General features: G+C 37.5%; 1 protein-coding gene across 1 annotated transcript; it reads right to left on the bottom strand.

Moving 5' to 3' along the window:
- Positions 1-6,240: 6,240 nt before the first annotated feature.
- Pbgs (Porphobilinogen synthase) lies at positions 6,241-20,814 on the bottom strand. The gene is made up of 8 exons (XM_083144570.1): positions 20,405-20,814; positions 18,713-18,860; positions 14,658-14,756; positions 13,964-14,084; positions 13,000-13,232; positions 10,456-10,572; positions 7,980-8,079; positions 6,241-7,107 (listed from the first exon to the last, which is right to left on the bottom strand). The coding sequence occupies exons 1-8, from the start codon at positions 20,524-20,526 to the stop codon at positions 7,043-7,045; spliced, it is 1,005 nt and encodes a 334-aa protein (XP_083000696.1). The 5' UTR covers positions 20,527-20,814; the 3' UTR covers positions 6,241-7,042.
- Positions 20,815-20,855: the final 41 nt, after the last annotated feature.

Raw genomic sequence — 20,855 nt, 5'->3', positions numbered from 1 at the left:
TGACCCAGACGCCACTTCACAGCTGTTCTCATGCACAGGTTTACTCCCCCCTCCCAGTTAATCATCACAACCCGAGTCAGCAGTTTGTGCCATATAACCAGAGTCCATCCTTTCTCCCACCATCGGCTCATCAAGTCCAAAGTCTGCAATCAAATCCCGCTCTCGTCAATAACTCTCACGCAATGTATCAAGGAATGCATCATGTACCGAGTTCTGACAGTGCTCACTGCGCGGCGCCACCAGCCGTAGCCACAGTGGAACACGCTCAAAGTGCTACCTCTAGTGATGAGATAAATAAACTTTCGTCACAAATGTCGAACTTAGCTTTACATTCAACCGAACAAATGAACACAGCTTCTCTTTTTAATTTTTGCTCAAATGTTTTGGAATTTGCGAAAATGGCTAATCAAAATGCACATGACAGAGGGAACAGAGTTTACAACAAGGGGAATAATAACTCCTCTTCCTACAGGGGTAATAATAATAATAGAGCTAATCATAGAGGAAATTTTAGATCGAACTCTCGAGGCCAATTCAGAGGTAATAATAACAACAGGTTTCAACGTCGAGATCAGACTCGAAATATGGGTAATCGAACGAAGCAAATACATCTGCCTGTACGTTCTGTGGTCGCTACAATCACGTGAGCGATAAATGCTTTTACAAGCCACAAAGAGAGAGTAGTTTAAACTAAAAATCATCTTCGACTTGCAGGAACGAAATCGAGGATAATAGTAGATTAGACAAAGTTCCTATCATTGAGAGAAATGGCTTATATTTTATCAATAGTAGCATACAAGGGAAAGAAGTAGATTTACTTATTGACGTGGGTTCCCAAATATCAATTTATCCCTCCCACCTCCTTCCTACTGAAAGAAAAACATACAAGGTCAAGTATACAATCCAAGGTGTGTCCGGATCGAAACTGAGTGTGTCTGAAATTGTAGTTCTTCCTATCATAATTGGAAAGCATAAATATTCGCACCCGTTTAGAATTGTAGATTCAACAAATGTCCCTCCCCTTTTAGGAAACGCAGAGGTGCGAAATGTCGGTAAAAGACAACACAATAACTCTTCATCATTTAGGACGTACTCCAAATTATAGTATTTTGAGGTCAAAGTACAAGAATCACCAGCTGTCACATGACATATTCACCCAAATTGAAAATGTAAATGTGTATGAGGGAAAAGCTACCCTTTCAAACACAATTCAGTTAAGTCCACGATCAAAAACTTATATCAATTTGAAACTTACCACTACGACACCTAACACCCCTAAGCCTGTACTTTTTACCCCATCTGCTTCCCTTATGACCCAGCATCCAGTAGTCCTTCCCAAAGACAACCCTATAGAAAAGACTAATCATGACAAGAAAGATGATGATGATGATGATGCACTATTCTTTCATCAAGTATTTCATGCACAAGCAGCAGATTTTGACATTAGTTCAGAACAACGTAAAGACCCCTATTTAAGAGATATTATTGACGGTTTAGAAAACAAAGATCAAGCTAGTCATCCTAAGCTAGAGAAACTTTCGTATTCTTATGTACTCAAAAATGGTGTCTTATACAGGACTAATAAAATCAAAACTGGTTATCGGGATAGACTTTGTATTCCCCATGCATTACGAATCTTATTCATGCACACAAAATGAATGGAAGTCACCAAGGTGCACAAAAGTCATATAATTTAATGCTTATGCGCTACTTTTTCCCTAATATGAAGAAATTTGTGTACGATAAGGTTCGACATTGCATCCCTTGCCAGATCTCAAAGAAACCACAAGGTTCTAAACCACATACGCTACAAACATTTCAACCAGCCCAAATTCCTTTCCAACGAATTCATATTGACGTTTGTGGACCATTAGTCTCTTCTAAAACGCACAAATACAAATATTTTCTATCAGTAGTTGATAGTTGTACAAGATACGTCATTACAGCTCCTTTGGTTGATCATGATGCACAAAACATAGCAACAGCTTTAGTTGAGAAAGTCTTTCTAATCCATGGAATCCCGGAAACGATCTATTTAGATCGTTCAACACCCAATTCAAGTTTACTCTTACGAGAGTTAGCTGATATTACAGGCGTACAACTAAAATATGTAGATACTTGTGCACATTTCACGAATGGGTTAGTTGAGAGTTCATTTAGTTACTTAAAGAAAGTTATTAGAGTCTTTGTGTTAGAGAAAAAGGCTTCGTGGTGTGACTATTTAGCTAGTGCGACGTTCAGCCACAACATTACAATCCATTCTGGATCCCTCCAGAGCCCGTATTTTACTTTGTTTGGATACAACCCAAGGATTTTAGCAGATGCAGTCCTTCCTTCGAAACCTGACAATATCTCCCAGACGAACGCACAGAGACTTGAACTCCTGACATCCATACGTAAGACCGCTCACGACAACTTAAATAAGCGTTACAAACAGCAGAAAAAGTACATAGACCGCACTTCTAGGCAAATACAGTACTTACCAGGTCAACATGTGTGGATTCTAGATGCCACTCCGACTCCAGGCGTGTCAAAAGCCTTTGCGTCCTCTTATAAGTATAAAGGAACTATTCTTCGCAAAGTTAACGAGAATTCCTATGAAGTTACTTTCATCGACTGTAGGAGTAAACAAAAGACTGACACTCTTACTGTTTCTAGACTCAAAGCCCGCTACGACTAGTGCCATAAAAACCCCACTAACATATACGCTAACATTCATTAACACTCCACTCCGTTATCACTCTCTTTAGCCTCCTCGTTACGTACTTTGCACATGCTAACATCCCATGATCCAGCATTTTCTCACGCTCATCCACCCCCCCCCCCCTTTCTTCACTTCCCATGCTCGCACTGCACTTCTTCGCTAGAACGAACTTATTTTTATTTTTAACAAGACCAGGATTACAGAATGCTATCTCAATCGTCGGAACATTTATAATACATCTCTTGCCTAATAATTAATTTCTACTGATATTTTAATGTTATTTTATATTTTGCGATTATACGCATAGTAATAGTCAGAACATATCACTTAGCTGATTTGACTAATAAGTACTTAGCGCGTTTATGATTCTAACTAGCAAACTTTTTTTTTCCCATTTGCTGGTACATATACGCTCAAATGAAAAAAAAAGGTACAAAGAAAGAAAGAACTACGATAGAACAAGATGAATGATTTAAAGAACAAATGAACTGCGTAGAACTTGCTGAACTTATTGGCTTTTTGGCCTTAGCAATTTTTTTTTATTTACGCTTAGGTGTAATGCGAACTGCTTCTTTGAAAGCTGCAATGCACTAAATATCTTAACAAAGCATATAATAAATCTAGGCAAATGTTCCCACTCTCTCCTTTAATTTTATAGTTCAATTATTGATAGCATACAACATGGTATAGCTCATATCCCATGAAATTAAAACCTACTCTTTTTTCCATTAAGTTTCTATAAACATATTACTTACTCTTTTTCACTTCTTTTTCAATTTTTTTTTTGGTTAGCAGTGAATCGAAGGCGCTTAATCCTTTGCCCACAAGACACGTAAAATTCTTGCAATTATTTTTATATACGACATTTACACATATTACAGAAGGAAATGTCTCGTAATCACTTAGTTCGTTCTATTATTGCTGAACTCCCCTTTCTTTTCTCATTTCAGACTCCTACAACAAGATGTCTCCCGCTCATTATGCTATTATCGCATTCATCGTGATAGCTCTTCTCGGCATACTTATTTTATTGGTATTATTAATTATATCTTGCTGTTGTTCCCCAAATCACGTGTCACAACACCCCAAAAACGATTAGAGCAACCTTCCATCAGTGCCCCGATTGCTTTACAATCAATTTCGCATGCCCCGGAGACAACAGTCATTCCCACACCACCCCCTCTTCCCCCGACCCCTTTCACCTCTGGTACGAACCAAATAAATACTCCAACTCAATGTACCACCATTCTTTCGAAAGGACGCCGACTTCCGGCACCTCAAGTGAAGCCACCGCCACCCCCGGCCCCTATTCCGGTTGTTCCACCTATTCCCCCCCGGCGAACTTCCCTCATGTAAACCTGTCACTCATAAACAGGTCCCCTTAAAAACTCTACGTCATATAAGCAACAACGCCCCATTGCCGTCACTACGATCAGATATTACCTCCCCTTCCCCCCAAAATAATTCCCAAGTTTTATATGAAAGTCCTTTTTCTGTCGACTTTATCACCCGCCATCATTTATTATAACTCTGCTCCACTACCTTTTACATTTTTCCTAATTTTTCCCTTTTTGCGCTTGTTTCATTCTCATCGCCCCGAATGCTACCGGATGGATTCATCGTGACGACCTCCTGCCTGTGCTTCCGAGCGAGAGATCTAGGCTCATCGCAGAGAACGACGACGATCTTGTGGACTTCCAGCACCAAAGGACCCAATCCTGTCTGGACCATTTGGCGGCTTTTCCCATCTTCCAGGCCGCGACCCAGCTGTGGAGCACTTTACTCAGGACGTCTACCGACCCGAACCGCCATTGTAGGCATGAATTACAGACTGCCCTTTCATGACGTCACGGCGATCTACATCGGCAAAGCCCCTCCCACTGAGAGCGTGTTGTGTTGCCCTTGTTTTCTGCCATCACATGATACGCATTGTCGTTTTTCATCGGCTGAAAGTGTGTTCCAGTGATCAGCCTCCATCAACTACCGTTAGGCACACACATTTAGTACACAAATATGTCATTTACAGTGCCAGGGTTGTGACCATGGGTGCTGCCCATACTTTTAGTGGATTAAAGATAAGTCTCTCTGTTTTGTGTTTTTTTTCGTCTACTACAGATTACACTCGGCCAATAGCACCGTGCAGTCTACAGCGTTGCCATGGTAACTTTACCTCAATGCCCCACCCAACCTCGTGTGAGTTATTCAGTGTGTACTTTGAACTCCGCACACAGTCAATAAAACCACGTGCGTTATGCGGCGTTCCTTCACAGTGTGCTGACATGTGTTTTTCTGTTATCGTGTTGTCATCGTTAATTCAAAACTAGTTCAGTGTCCAACCTATATGATTATTTTTTTATCCATGCCTCAAGACTTCGTTATTGATGCTCGTACTCTGTGAGTACACAAGAGGCTTTGACCTACAGTTTTAATTTTTTTTTCAACGGTGTTTGGTGCTACGATTTTTTTTGATGATATGACTATTTTGGTGATCTCAATTTTTTTTATGGTGATGTGAATCTTATGGTGAATGGATTGATGTATTGGTTTTCTACGGGTTTTTTTTCTGATATGTTAATAAATGCTAATTTTTAAATATAACCTCCTCCGGAGAAGTGGTCGACCATCACAGATTGGTTCGATTAACTCAACAAGGGGAATGTAGAGATATGGAGATTATTAAATCGAGAAAACCTCGTCATGGTAATATTCACGCTTGTTTATTTCCTGGAATTGTCCGACCAGCGGGTGATCCCAAGAATGCGCTAACCTTTCGAAGCCTAAGATTATAAAAGCAAGCTCACTCCCGGAGCTCGCTCTCTTTTGGATTACTTTTATCATCGACGCTCACATGGATAATTAGTCTCTGATTACTTTACAACACATTAACACTACTGAACTACGACGACGGAACACGGAGTTACGGCTGCCTAGCATGCTACAAGGCGCAAGGGATTGCTCGGTTTGGTGAGCCAAGGGTCGAAGGATAGAACCTTGGCATATGTCACGATTCGGTCTGCAAGAAGCATCAGGACAAGAATATCACACACCTACCAGGTATGAACAAGCGTAAATAACCTTTACATCAACTTTCCATATCTCTACCCTCCTAATCGGAGCAGGTTCAGCCAACAGATACAATTAAGCTCTACCTAAATATATAATTGAAACTTCCCTGTGACCTCAGATCCCAGGTAAAACGGGATTACAACAATATAGTGGAACCACAGGCAAATGGACCTGTGCTGAACCGTATGTCCTGTGCATCGTACTCACACATTATTATCTTGAACCAAGAATATCATCATCGTTTCAAGAATATTTATTCCAGTGGAACATCGATTCTAAGCTTCTGAATTTTCCATGTTCTTGCACAAAACACTTCATAGTCTCAGCTGAAACCTGCGATAAAATTTTGCAGAATTTAAAGTCTTTTACAACATGATTACCTGAAAAATGTAGTCAACATTCTGTCTTCATAATTTGATGACTGAACAAGTCCAACTTCAGGGTGGAAAGAGGATGACAAAAAAGCTGGAAACTTTAACAGGTAATGTATTTCAATATAAACAAAGGTCTCTGCATAACAAACACTAAAAATTTAGTATTTCCTAGGGATGGGACAGATTAATCGGTATCGGCCAATAGAGGCATATCAGTGTATCTGTATGTATGTATATAAATATCTTATAATTTAGTGTAAAATTCACCCATTTTGTTATAATTTTTATTGATAATCACCACTACCTACTTTTTAAAAAAGTAAATGTCTAAATATGCAATTTCATTTGCACTGTAGTCACCTGGAAAACACATTTCTTAAGGAGTTTAATATACCATTCAGGTTCTTCAAAGACCACTTGGAATTTCATTTTGGATCATTATCGATATTGCCATTCCTAGTATTTCCTACAAACTGCACATTCATTAAGAATAACAGGTAGATAAATACACACAGCTTTCCTGAGCTACTTTACGTACAGCAAAAATTAGTCATGCTTTGCATAACATGATACATTTTAGCATAAGCACACAGCCCTCTTCCCCTACATATTTTATCATGGAAAAATGTTGCAACAAAATTTGCATACAGAAGTCAGTCAAGTTTTCTTGTAACCCTACAACCATATAACCCCTATAGAAAAATATATGCTTCTTGTACTTATGAATTCTATTTAAATGCATCATCAATTGTAACCCAATACCACATTGTTTACAAACACTTTGATTTCTGTTATGTTTTTACTGTGCATTTAAAAAAAAAAGGCACTACAATGTATCCACATCATTTTCCAGCCACTTGAAAACCACAACTGTATTATTTCCACATACTTCAATTATCTACCGGTTTTCTGCTAGCCAGTCCAAAACTTGTGGAGTGAAATATGATATGATCACATCTGCTCCTAGAAAATAGGGTGAAAAATAAAGTAAAAATATGGTACTTAAAAGATGAGAAAATTTCAACAAATATGATAAACATATAACCTCACATGATATGCTGTTAATATCATCAAGAATATAAATTTGTGTTTGATTTTTGATATCCTCATACTCAATGTTTTCTTGTTGTCTCTTTTCTGTAACTTTTGGCTCATTACGATGATGTGAGTGAGTGATGATCAGATGAAATATGTGAAGGGACATTCAGAAATAACACCTAGGTGAAGGCCACGACTTGAACCCAGGAACTGGTGCGGTAAGATTGAAAGTCTACCACTTACGTTGGCCACCGAGCTGGCACTAATTCTTATATCCTCTCAAATATATAATGTCTGTAATAGTAGTTTAACAGGGTGGCCACTCTAGGATCATGACAAAATTCAAGTATAATTCCTGGTTTTCAAGATGAACTTCCCAAAAATTCAAGGGTACATATGAACAGATGTTTTCTCTATTTCTGCCTTTCAAACACACACACATGATATAACAACACAAAGGGTCTGTCTGATTCCAATGTTTCCAAAAATTCTAATTCAATTAAACAGTATACATATAACTGAAGTATTTAATTTAAGGTGAGGAGTTTACACTTTCTATTTCACATATACTCAGACTCGAAATAGTTAATTGTATAAGAATTTCAAACTCAAAATTTAAGTAATCAACTTCTAAATAACTTAACTTGCAATAATATTCTGTCTGTCAGATAGATTGTCCTGATAACGACACTAACAAAGTAAAAGGATCGCGATAATTCTATTTTATTTTCTACGCAGAAAGGAGATGCTTTATTTACTGCCACATGTTTAGTAATATTTGAATCAATGGCACTGACCTGCACGTCGCATTGATTGCAGTACTTCCATCACAACAGTCTTCAGGTCAAAGGATCCTGCCTGTGCAGCATGCAGCAGCATTGCATATTCTCCAGAAACCTGAAATCATAAAATTAGCAAATTTATATACAGAATATTGACGGCTGTGTACTAGCATATATCGTTTCTTGTAATCAAATATGAACAGGTTGAAGGAGACCATTCTTGTACTGGGCCTCCCAAATGGCATGTAATCAAGGGGTTCCGGGTTCGATACCCGGTAGAGGTACATAGCGGTTCGAATCCCACTGTAGGTCCAGTCCCAATTAGACTTACTGTACATAAAGTGGACTTAAAACATACATACCATTCTTGTACTAATCATGCAATTGATATATTGATCTTACCCTTGACTCCTGTTAAGGCTCCCCTGTGTAGCATGCCATCAAGGCACTAAGGAGATTGCAGACCCATGGAGTTGAGTGATCAGCACCAAGCTCTAGCCATCTTGATACCAATTGAAAAGCTAGGTGAGCCCTAGAGCATTACATTACCCTACTTACTAGATCACCATGGCATTAACTTTTGAGAGAGAAACAAATCTTAAGAGCCGACCAGAATCCAAAAGGCAATTTGCAAGGCACCTGTAGGTGTAAAATCTAAAATAAAGTAAGCATGCAGACTAGAGATGATTGGATTTCAAAATATCTGTTATGACCAATCAAGGATTGAGCATACATGCCCACACACAAATACCCACAGACCCAATCTAAGTGCAAAGGATATTAGGTTAAATCAGAAAAGGCTTGTCAGAGCTATTTCCCAAATGCATATACTTTCCCCCCAATTAGCATCATGGGTAATGTTTACAAACCATTTGCTACACCCATGGGAGGGATAGAAAGGCTTTATTTATTAGGAAATAACAATTTTTAGGCAGACAGCAGCCATCTTGAATACAAAAAGCTATGTGCTCCAAATCATATATTTGCTAAATCCCTTATTTTTTTTATTAAATATAAAAGATAACATTTGTGCATAGGTAAAATAATGCCTAATTTATGAAAAGTCAAATCATTTGCAATTATCTGGCATAAATAATCCAGAACAGGTGAAAAAACACCTTTGTTTACATTTTTCAATCACTTGATAACTCTGCCATCTGGTGGAAGGAATTGGAACCTCAACAGACCAGGAAAAGCCACAGGTGACCCCAGTGGGCCAATGAGAGGCTTTCAAGGCTGTGACATCACAGGAGGCAGTCAGATTGCCTATTATGTTCTGAGCTTGCCGTTCAAGCTCACTTGTGTTTTGTGGCTGCCTGAGAGCAGGTCAGGTGTTGTGTTGCTGGCCAAAACCAGTGTGTTAATGGCCACGTGGGCAGTGAACAATAGGAAATAGGCATCCAAGGCCCATATAAGTTAAATATGGACCTGAATGGGGGTTTATCACACGAGATATGGTAGCCAAGGCCTCTTTTAAGGTTATAATAGCAATTTTTGCCAATGTTCCGAAATCTGTGTCCCATACCCAATGTGGGAAATCCAGACCACATGGTTGGCAAGAAGGCGTCATAGGAACATCCATTAAAAATTCATGACCATCCATGGTTGTATCCAGCAAACCTTCCATGAAAAGCCTGGAAAGTGCATCCATCACTCCCCAAAGCCTTTATTACCTCAAGAAAGCAGGAATTACCCATTCTTTTGTCTTGTAAGCCCCATAAATTGCCAGGTGTCGGGATGTGGCTTGTGTTGTGAAAAAGTGTGTGGCCCCCAGGTATGAAGCGTATTGTGTGAAATTGGCTGATCTGTAAGTACCAAGTCTTTTGTACATTTATTTTTGTGTTCTTTGTGTAACAGTGAAGATGTCCATGTTTGTTGGGGGCCATGCGACAGGTTTATGTTCTTTATTGAATAAATGTGATCGACCTGATGTCATTGAAGTGAACGGTAAGTCTACTAAAGCCTCCTCTACCTACAGTTTTTAGATTTTAGACTAAAGTTCGTCTGTTGGTTAACAGGTCTCCCAAGGGATACCTGTTATTGTCCACGGAACACCACACATAGCATAGGGTCTATGTATGGCAGCATAAAGCGTTGCTCTCTTTTTAAATGTTTTTTTTATTATTATTATTATTTAGTATACTCCACCAAACCCTCCCCATAACAGAGTCGCTGAATCTTTAAGAGTAGAATCATAATCTTAATAGCAATACATATCCATAAAGTACCCACATACTGTTCAGATAATCTAGTTACACAAACATTTGAATGGCAGATTTATTTGCCCATTCCTAATGCAGACTTTCCATAACTGACAAAAAATTATCCAGCAGGCTTTGCACTTTGTATAAGACTAATGATATGAGTCTTCATAATGATTACGTATTTCAAAATCAATGTAAACCAATCAATCATACTACAGAAATGATAATAAGTGTGCCATTATTTTCCATTTGTTAAGTAATATTAATGGACAAGATAAGTCTCTTACCTGATAAATAAACAGTGGATATTCTGGATGCCTATCTTTGGTTTGCCTTACAATATCCAAATATGCTAAGCCTGGTTTTACCATGAGCATATCACAACCTTCTTCAACATCACGTAGCTGAAAGTAAATACATTTATGTAAAACTTTTTGCATTTTTGACACTGATTAATTGATTTGGTTTATTTTACTTTACTTTACTTTTTTGCCAATTTTGGCTGATCGCAAAGATGAGAATGAGCAATAGAATGATGAAAATTCTGAAAGGGAATCGCACGAATAACAACCAAGTTCAGGGCAGGATTCGATACAGCAAGCTGCACTACCCACTTCTCACTTTCGACACTGTTTACGGAATATGACACTATTATTGCACATATAGTGAGACCCAGTTTTACAATTTCTTCCATCATATCTTTCAATTCTCATGCTCCCCATACTGTACAATGTCATAAAATTTTGAGATTTTACGTTTCCTTACATTTTAGGTTTTCATCCGCTTGGTCAAGTGAGATAAAAACAAACATAAAATTGAGGTTCGTCTGTGGTTTATCTGCAGAATGGAACATATGATATCATAAACTTAACATAAATGTCAAAATGCACCTCTGTGATTAAAACAACAATATTCTTCATACCTCTGAATGGTAAATAGAAAGGTTAAGTCCATTTCACAAATGCAAGACGTTCTCCATTTAAAAAGCAGGAAAAAGGTGAAAATCTGATCACTGAAAATGAGTTCATACAGTGAGGGGCAAAGTTTGAAATATAGACACGGCCTTGGAATGCAATAACACATGATATCTGTATGGTGAATGTTCTCGTTGCACCGTTACTATCACCTATTGCCTAACATAACAATATTACAAACTTTTGTGAGGAGTCTATTTGTTAATAAAAATAATTATATTAATGATTTTATTATATTAAATCACAATTTACAGTGGAACAATCATTTTATGTTCCCGGATTTTACATTTTCCTGCATTCAATCTTGATGGTCCCAACATAGCAAAAAAAACCATAAAATGTAGGTTCCAGTGTATCACTTTAATACAATATAAAAATAGTACTAGTCTAAAAACAAGAGCATTAAAAATTCTACTGTTATTAAGAAAGAATGGGGGAAAATTAAGAAGGCTGTAGCAAGTTAGGTAAAAGTTGTAAACAACCAGTCATGCAAGGAAATGAAGAAAAAAGGTCTCACATGAGACCTTCACACTGATGCAACAGCCTTTGTTCGTTTAAATTCAGTCATGCAAAATGCTCTCTCTTTCAATGTCATCAGTAGGGAAGGGATTTTAATGTGCAAAATTATGTTCGGGAAAGGGGGGAAAAAAGGTTCTGAAAATGTTTCCAAAAAAGGTGCTGATAAAATGCCTTTATTCGATGTTCTCTTTTTCTGCACCCTCTGCATATAATGCATGTGGACTGCATAGAGAACTTTGGTTCTGCCGAATAGGTTTTGTTGAAGTTTAGAATAGAATAGTCTTTTTATTTTTCTATGGGTTTTGCTACATTATCTTTGGAACTATTGGGGCTGTAATGATTATATTATATCATTTTTTAAATTTATTATCCTGCGCACAACGGGCATCTGCCCTTTTACAGTGCACAGTAAATGTCTTACATTTGAGGATTTATACATATTTTCAGATATAAAAAAAAATACATATAGAGGTTACATATATCAGCCTTATACATTACCGTGGATAAAGTAAGAATGTTGTCCATTAAATGGCGCTTATACTCAGAAAATTTAGCAAATGTGTCAAAGTGTACGCCCCTCTCTAACCATTCATTATGCAAGCTACACATTCTTCGCAGGGGAGCCATTTCTGAGGATTTTGTACAGGTGCTCTTGATCGCAACTTTGGATGGGGGACATAGAAAGCTATTTTTGAAAGCAGAGAGGAAGAATCCAATTTGTCGTTAAGAAGTTTGAAAAGAAAAAGGAGCCGATGTATGGTTTACTGTTTTTATTGCTCTTGTTCTGCTCTACAAAATGAGACTATACGATTTTATGTAGCTGCTCAAGATGAGTGAAAACTCGTTTATTTTTCTGTCAATTTTTTTACCAAACATGAAAGAAAAGGAAGGATAAAGGTGCTGAAGCATCAAAAAAAGGGGATAAAGGTCTCAAGAAAAGGTGCAACAAAGTGTGTTCATTTTACTTGATTTCATGTCTTAAAATACATATCTCACACAATCGGTATGAAAACAGCTATATTTTTGGAAAGGTTCTGCACTTTAAAATCTCTTCCCTAGTCATCGTCTTGCAACAACAGGTAAAATAAACTTGTATGTCTCGATGAAAGAGTTTTGGTTGAATCATTACATAGCCCAGAGGTTCTCAATTAATTTGAGGATGCAAAGGGGGGTGCAGGACCAAAAAGGTTGAAAACCCCTGACATAGCCAATTAATGAATGAAACTTGATACAAGTGATTATGAAAACAAAGAATGTTTTCAATTCATCAACTTAGGATGGGGGAAAATGAAGACACACTTGAAAAATATTTCCAGACATACTAAATACGATACCTACAGCTGCTCTCGTAGCCAGTCCTGCACTCCCAGGTGGCAACTGGTAACATCTCCTGTCACCAAATGCTGGAGCTGATTTAGCAGCATCACGGAATGGACCGTAAAACCCAGAGGCGAATTTCACAGCATACGACAATAAGCTCACTTTGTTACCAAGACCACTGCCAATTAAAGCATCCTTAATTGCTTTTATTCTTCCATCCATCATATCTGATGGAGCTACGATGTGGGCACCTGCATGTGTGAAACAATATAAGTTAAAAAAAAACAATAATTAATAGTGGTTTGAAGTTGAATACCTCAAAGTACCTTCCCATTGTAAAATTTTGGGACAAATTAGGATGACTGATCAGATACATGAATATTTCAATCTTGACATAAACATGAAATGTGAGTAACACCTCCTAATGCTCATTTTCCTGTTTTTGAAAGGTGTGAGGTACATTTTTCTACCATGTTTTGTCAGAAAATGATGCAAAATGAACCGAAAAATGCAAAAAACTCTTAAAAATGGAATTAAGAGTTTATTTATGGACAGTATTTCTGAAGTCTGGAAAGCAGAGCAGCGAAGAAAATTTTCTGCGGAAAACCAGGAGGTAGAAGAATGAAGGGGCGTTCCAGGAAGAGGTGGCTGGATGATGCAGAGGCAGATCCAAGGCAGTTAGGAGTGAGGCGATGGAGACAAAAGGCTGCAAACAGAGAAGAATGGACTAAGGTCATTAGGGCCCAAGGCCCTTCAAGGACTGTAGCAACATGGGGTAAGGTAAGGTATATATTTCTGAAGTCTAAATTATCCTGAGAGTTTGATCATTTTTGCTGTAAAAATTTGAGAAGCAAAAACGGGTTACTTTACACAGAAATAAACTTAATACTATTAGAAGGAAAATGTTTATTTTGTGTAATAAGTGTAACAAAACCTGAAAGAAAAGTAAAAATGTCAAATAAAAATTTAAGAAAATGTTTACCTGCTTTTGCATATGACAGTGCCTGTTGCGCTAACCTTTTAATGCTTGCATCATTATTAATCGTTCCATCTGAGTTAAGAATTCCACAGTGGCCATGTGATGTGTACGCACATAGACAAACCTATGGAATAAAAATGTTTTAAAATTAATAATCTTATTTTTGTCTTCTAGTATGTTATAATTTTTAGTTCAGTACAGTAAAATACAAATGTAAATAAATTTATAATGGAACATTTCACTTTCATTAAGAAATTTGTCCTGTTTCTAATTCATTCAGTACAGGAATGTAATTTGTAATCTACATGTATTTATAGAACAAAAACAAATTTTTAATTAAAGTTTGTTTATGGCTATAGCAGATTAATCAAACTTGTTTTTTTATGAATTTTAGCTGACCTCCACGGCAAAGTGCTAAGCACAGCATGCTACAATGCCAGTGGTCTCAGGTCGAATCCCAGCCTGGGTATTCATTGCGAGTGTCCCTCTAGCGACTTCTACACATTATCTTTGTGATTAGTCAAAAGTGGTACAAAAGTGAATTAAAATAAACCAAATCAATAAATTATGAATTTTAGGCTAATTCATAATTGGATTATGTACTGCTTTAAGGAAAACACACTTCCTGTAATCATTCCTAGATGCAAAAGCATTTTTAATGATTGTTCAAAAGAAGAGGAAAAATTTGAAAACTTACATCACAGGCAACAACTAAATCAGGGAACAATTTCCTTATCTTGGGGACAGCTTGCATCACAGGATTAGAGGACGAATCGGCATGTGTTCCAAAATCATCCTGGAAAAATTTTTTTAAAAAAAGAAAGCATTAAGTCCCAAGCATGTCTGAAAATAAGGAAGTTTGTATGCTGATGATCTATAATGCAATTCAGCTCTTTGAATTACGGCTGAGACGATAGCACTCTCAAATGACACTAATACAGATAGGTATCCATCTTCATTCTCAGCGATGCCAATGCCAATTCTTGAAAATCCTAACAATTAAAAGTTGCACAAACCTCGTTAATCCAGACCCCAATAAGCCAGACTTTGCTTAATCCAGACCGGGGGGGGGGGGAGCAGAATGCAAGGTTTTAAATGTGGCTATAAGTCAATTGCTCCGTAACGGCTAAGAATACGTACATCCAACGTCCATGGGAGAATGGGTATCGCGTATGTACGTACTGCATTGTATGTACAGTATTGCTTTACATTTTACTGTACTGTATAGTGTATTTAGGCCTATGCCCTTTAAATACACCATAATAAACGTGTTTTCTACTGTTCTTTTAGGTTATTTCAGTTAATTCGGACTTTCGTTAAATGAGTCAGATTTATTAGTCCGGATTAACGATGTTTTCTGTATTAGGGATGGGATAGATTAATTGGTATCGGTAAAATTTACCGATCCGATATATCTATACATATCTGATAATTTACTGCAAAATTCTGCCATTTTCTTTCAATTTTTCCATACCCTACTTTTTAAAAAGTAAATCTCTAAATATTCAGCTTCTTTTGCACTGCAGTCACCTCGAAACATACATTAATTATGGAGGTCAATGAACCACTCAGGTCTTCAGAATTTTATATCAGATCAGTAGAATATCGGTAACTTTTATATCAGTACCCATCCCTAAATTTGTTATATTTTACCTGCAATACAAAGATGTACATTACCAGTAATCTCCCCCTGACTCAATGCACCACTCCCATTTATCGGGAAGTTTCCTGATGGTTGCAGAGAACCAATCTCTTGGAGTAGAGTTGCACCACTCACGGACAGCGGTCTGGAGTTCTTCATTAGATTGAAAGTGTCAACCACGCAATGCATCCTTCATTTTCTCGAACAGTGCATAATCCGAGGGGGCTAAATCTGGTGAATACGCAGGATGTGGGAGCACCGTAAATCCCATTGTTGCAAATGCCTCCTGTGTTTGGCAGCTCGTATGCGGCTTCGCATTGTCATGCTGAAGAATCACCCCGAGAGCCCATTTTCCTTTCTGCCTCTGCTGAATTCTGCGTTGCAGCTTTCGTAGAGTTTCACAGTAGCTGTCGCTGTTTACAGTTTGGGTAGTGGGAAGCCAGTCCACCACCAAAATTCCATCTTCATCCCAGAAAACTGTACCCATTTGCTTCTTGGGAGTCAGAGTCGGTGGACTTCCAGTGTGTTTCCATTCCATGGATTGCCTTTTTTTTCTCTGGAGTTTTGAAGAGGAACCAATATTCGTCGCCAGTCACCAGTCTTCCGAAAAAATGTTTTCTATCTTGGTTGTAACGACGCAACAATTCTCTGCACACGTCCACTCGCTGTTGTTTCTGCTGATCCATCAGATCGCGAGGCATCCACTGAGCACAAATTTTCCTCATTTGCAGATCCTCATGAATGATTGCATGCAGAGTTGCTTGCCCAAAACCAGTTTCACGTTGCAGTTGTTCAACTGTTACACGTTGATCTCCCATAATCAAGTTGGAAACACTTTGGATTGCTGCTGGGGTACGCGTTGACCTTGGGCGACCACTGCTGACACCTTTGTCCACAGTTTCGTTTCCCTTTTTGAAATTTTGAACCCACTGAAACACTACTCCGTGAAGGTGCTGACCCACCACAAACAGCCACAAGTCGGCGATAAATTTCGGATGCCGAAACACCCTCTTTAAACAGGAACCACGAGAATCACCTTCCATTTCGTAGCTTGTCCACATATTCACTCACACCTGTTCACATTATGAGTCAGCAATTCTCTGGTAGTGGCGCTAGCAGACCCATCTTGTGGTGGAATGTAGACCTATGTCTGACCGTTAAGCAAAACAAAGTTCACTTGACGGATATTATTTGCAACAATGCAGTGTTGCCAGTCCAATTCATTTCCGAACGACCTAAATATGATGTTCAAAGCTAATGTTATTAATGTTGTTTTTAACTTATGCAAGTTTGTTTTTATATATATTGTTATATTTCTCTCACCGTGCTGTGTAAAAGACTTTGTATCTAAAAGGAAAAGAAAGAAGTGTGTAATCTTCTGACTGTGGTAAGAATGTCTGTTTGAATGGTACAGAATTTTTGTCATTTGCTGAAGTAAGACTTACGTCACAATCTTCAGTGTGCCTTGTATAACGTAACTTCTTACGTAAATTGTCATACGTGTGAAGTTCACAATGGCTGATAAGTTAAAACAAAGTAAATCTAAATCTTCGCGTTAAGAAACAAACATTCAGGCTAATACAATGACTACTTACTCTGATGCTGGTAATCAAGTAGTCGCTTCCAGTAATATGAATACTACAGAACATGATGTTTGTTCTACAAAACCCGACAAATTATCTTGTTGTAATGATCCTGACAATGATTTGAGGTATATTCAGTGTACACAGTGCTCGTCATGGCATCATATATCTTGTCTCAAACTTACAGTCACTCATTGGACAATTTATTCGACTACACTAGAAAATTATTATTGTAAAGGTTGCAAACCAGATTATGATCTTTTTAGTTTGCCAGCTTATCTAGTTAAGTACTGTTAAGAGTATTCAATTACTTATGGTCGCTTCTAATGAAGACCTCAAGACGAAACTAGAACAGTCTAATGCTGAAATGAAATCGCAGTTAGAACAGTCTAATGCTGAAATTAAATCTCTGTTAAAACCATCTAATGAACTAAAAACACGAATGGATCTTGCTAATCAGGATATGAAATTACAGGTAGAGCAAACAATATGCAGAGTTTAATAAGAATATTAAGTCCCATTTTGAACAATTAGAATTGGACATTTATAGTAATCTAACTTCGAAATTTTAATTGGTTCATCAATAAATTAATACTGTTAATCAAAGATTAGACAACTTGATTCAATAGCTTCTGAATGTGTCAAGAAAAATGAACATTTGGGAAGTATTTTAAATAGCAATATATCTCAAATCCGAGCAGAATAAGATGTTCAAGGGCAACAAATTTTAACAAATAAAGATTTTATTAGTGAACATAATAAATCTTTACAGTATGTTCATCCAAAATAACTGATGTTAATAATAGATTATCATCGTTGGAAGTTGCTGGTAGGGAAAATGTACATTTTGGAACGTATATGTATTACTGATTGTAAAAACAGGTTGCAACATATAGAATCTCGTGTTGATGTTTTACAAACTAATTATGCAAAATCTCAACACAACACAAAAGGAAATCTGAAACCTCCCCTTGCACAAAATAGTTCTCAAACTAAGACATCAGGTGAAAGGGCTGGAAATGCTGTTGACTCGGGGGTGACTAATTCATCTAGTTATTCATACTGATCCAGTGGCATCGTTATTGTCATTATTGGCCCACCCTTACTTTGAGAGTGATGTCCTGATTTTTTATTTCAAATATGGCACATTGACTTACGCAAAATGTTGTCATTTAACTTAAAGAAATGCTTCTTGTTTCAGGGATCTAAGCGTTACCAGTTCAGATATAAAGGTCTGCAACTGAACCACAGTGGCCACCAGGTATAAACCACACACAGTAAAAAAAAAAACATCAGTTTTCGATTATTAGATTCACAGATGTAATCATACAAAATAAATAAAGAAGTGGTTGAGCAATGACTGGTGGATCATATATTGTGGATTGACCCAGTTGCCAGCTTTTCCTTTCATTTATAGTTCAAATAAAAGATCATGAATTTACTATTATTTTCAATCAATGGTGCTTCTAATTTCACATAAATAACATAGCAATATTATTGACAGAAGTATAATGTCCAATACACTACCTTTGGAAGAGTTTCAGCCACTCCAAACACAAGAACAGATTGTAGGCCTTTGTTCACAAGAGGTTTCAAGGCATCTTCCAACCTATTTACTCCATACCTATTGACACCAGGCATACTTTTCACTTCCTGAATGGCATCAGGTTCCTCACTGGAAAAAGAAAAGAGGACATGTATTACTTCCTGTGCATTACATGAGATATGTTAAATAAATTCTACCATGTAGCCGTGGTAGCTCGGTCATTAGGGCATCTGACTACCATGTGAGAGGACCGGGTTCAATTCCTGGCAGAGGAGAACTGGGACTTTTCCAACCTGTTCAAGTGGCTCTGGCGCCCATCCAGCATCATATAAAGTGGGTACCTGGAGGAAACTGGGGGGTACAGGCAGCCAGGGGCATGGTGCTGATCTAATCACGCCCACCTTTGGCAAACATCAAGAAAGTGTGGGGCCCCAACTCCATGTTCACTATATGCCTTCATGGGGTGGTGCAACAGGGGAGCACTTTACTTTTTTACAATTACCTACTAAAAATGTAAGAAATGAATACAAGAAAAAAAAAGAACAATGGACTAAACAATCAGACAAGAGAAACAAAAAAAAGTAAATTAGAAAAATCAGGGTAATTAAATTTAATAAAGTTTAAAGTGATATGAAAGTAATGAATTTCTTGCTACTCATGACACATGACAATAATCATAACATAAACCTTGCCACATTGTTGTATCACAATAAAGATTCATTTTTATTGGGTCTGAAATGTGTGTCCCACCCCCTTAAATTTTACAAAATCTCCCCATCCACTCCTGCATAAAGGCGAATTGTTTTCAAGGCGATTTCATAATTTTTCGAGTGTATAAATGAATATATATATATATATATGCATATGGGGGGGGGGTCCCAAATGGCAGGCTCAGAGGGCCACCGGAGTCATTAGCACATTTGTTTGCTCACCGTAACTTTAAATTTGATTTTATGGCAATTTTTCCATCACTTCAACATCTTTCACTTAGATGAAATCACTTACATGTTATGTATAACCAGTACTCTTCAGGTTGGTTTGTGAGTGAGCTTTCAGACAGAAGCGACAAGTGATTATTGTCATGTCACCTTGGTACAAAAGGTTGAGTTTATTTCTAACGATGAAAAATTATAGCTGCTGTTGTGGTGGGTACTAATTTACTTGTGAAAAGCCTTTGACCTGTTCTGTTGCACAGTAAGGTAATGAACGTACTTTACTTCACAACCGAAAACATTCATAAACAACATAATCTTCATAAAGCACAGTTGAAAGTTTCACTAAGTATTATTTTAACAGATAAATTATTTGAAAAGTAGCTTATAAAAAAACACCAGTGCTTTAAAGCGACCACCTGTTCTTGGGTTATGGTTATCTGAGACATTGAGTTCTGGCAAATTTTCATGCAAGGGTTGAGACCAGATATTACATGATCAGTTGTTGGAACTATTTAATGATGTTCTTTTAAGGCTAAGAAGCAGTTTCTTCTTCAGAAAAGATGCAGTAAATAATTAGTAAGTATCTGACAGATGTGTTAATAGACATAAATAGAATGGGACCATATAAAAAATGCATGTGTACCATGATTAGTTCGGAATTAAACAACCGGAACTTGGGCCCAGTAGCACTCAAAATAGTTTGCACAAAATGAGCTTAATTGAAAAAAAAATACTTACACGATAAACAAAGGGTACATCAAATTTTTTGCCGATATCTCTGTGTTGATACACTGCCAACTTCGAAGAACCGGATGAAAATAACCACTATGTAGTACATGCTTGGACTCTATTGACGACATGGCCAAATGTATATCGCTAATGCAATTTCTCCTTCTTGACGATCTGTATTACCACCTTTTCACTCCTGTTGATATATTACCATACGAGTAATTCTGAAACAGCATGCCAAGAAAAAAAAATATCAACTCGATACTTGTTACACAAACACGGGGCATGGGTCTTCCTTATTTCACTTCACTCTTGCAACCATTGTGTTCTGACGTCAGATGAGAAATGTTTACGAGGTTAGGTTAGGTTCCATTAGCATAAATACAATGACAAAATTATTATTTAGGCTAAGAGAACTAAACCTAGCTAGCCTAACATAGCAACGTACAGTAGGCATTTA

This window comes from Lepisma saccharinum, chromosome 23, assembly GCF_977018435.1.
Source record: "Lepisma saccharinum chromosome 23, izLepSacc3.1, whole genome shotgun sequence".
Lineage (NCBI taxonomy): Eukaryota > Metazoa > Arthropoda > Insecta > Zygentoma > Lepismatidae > Lepisma > Lepisma saccharinum.
This window is presented reverse-complemented; position numbering and strand designations above follow the sequence as displayed.

What these genes read in the sequence shown, in the direction of transcription:
- Pbgs (XM_083144570.1), bottom strand. Translation starts at nt 20,526, where the DNA reads ATGTCGTCAATAGAGTCCAAGCATGTACTACATAGTGGTTATTTTCAT. An exon ending in ATTTAGTTGTTGCCTGTGAT is followed by an intron (nt 14,085 to 14,657) that starts GTAAGTTTTCAA and finishes TTTATTCCATAG; the next exon opens with GTTTGTCTATGTGCGTACAC. An exon ending in ATCCACTGTTTATTTATCAG is followed by an intron (nt 8,080 to 10,455) that starts GTAAGAGACTTA and finishes TTATGATTTCAG; the next exon opens with GTTTCTGGAGAATATGCAAT.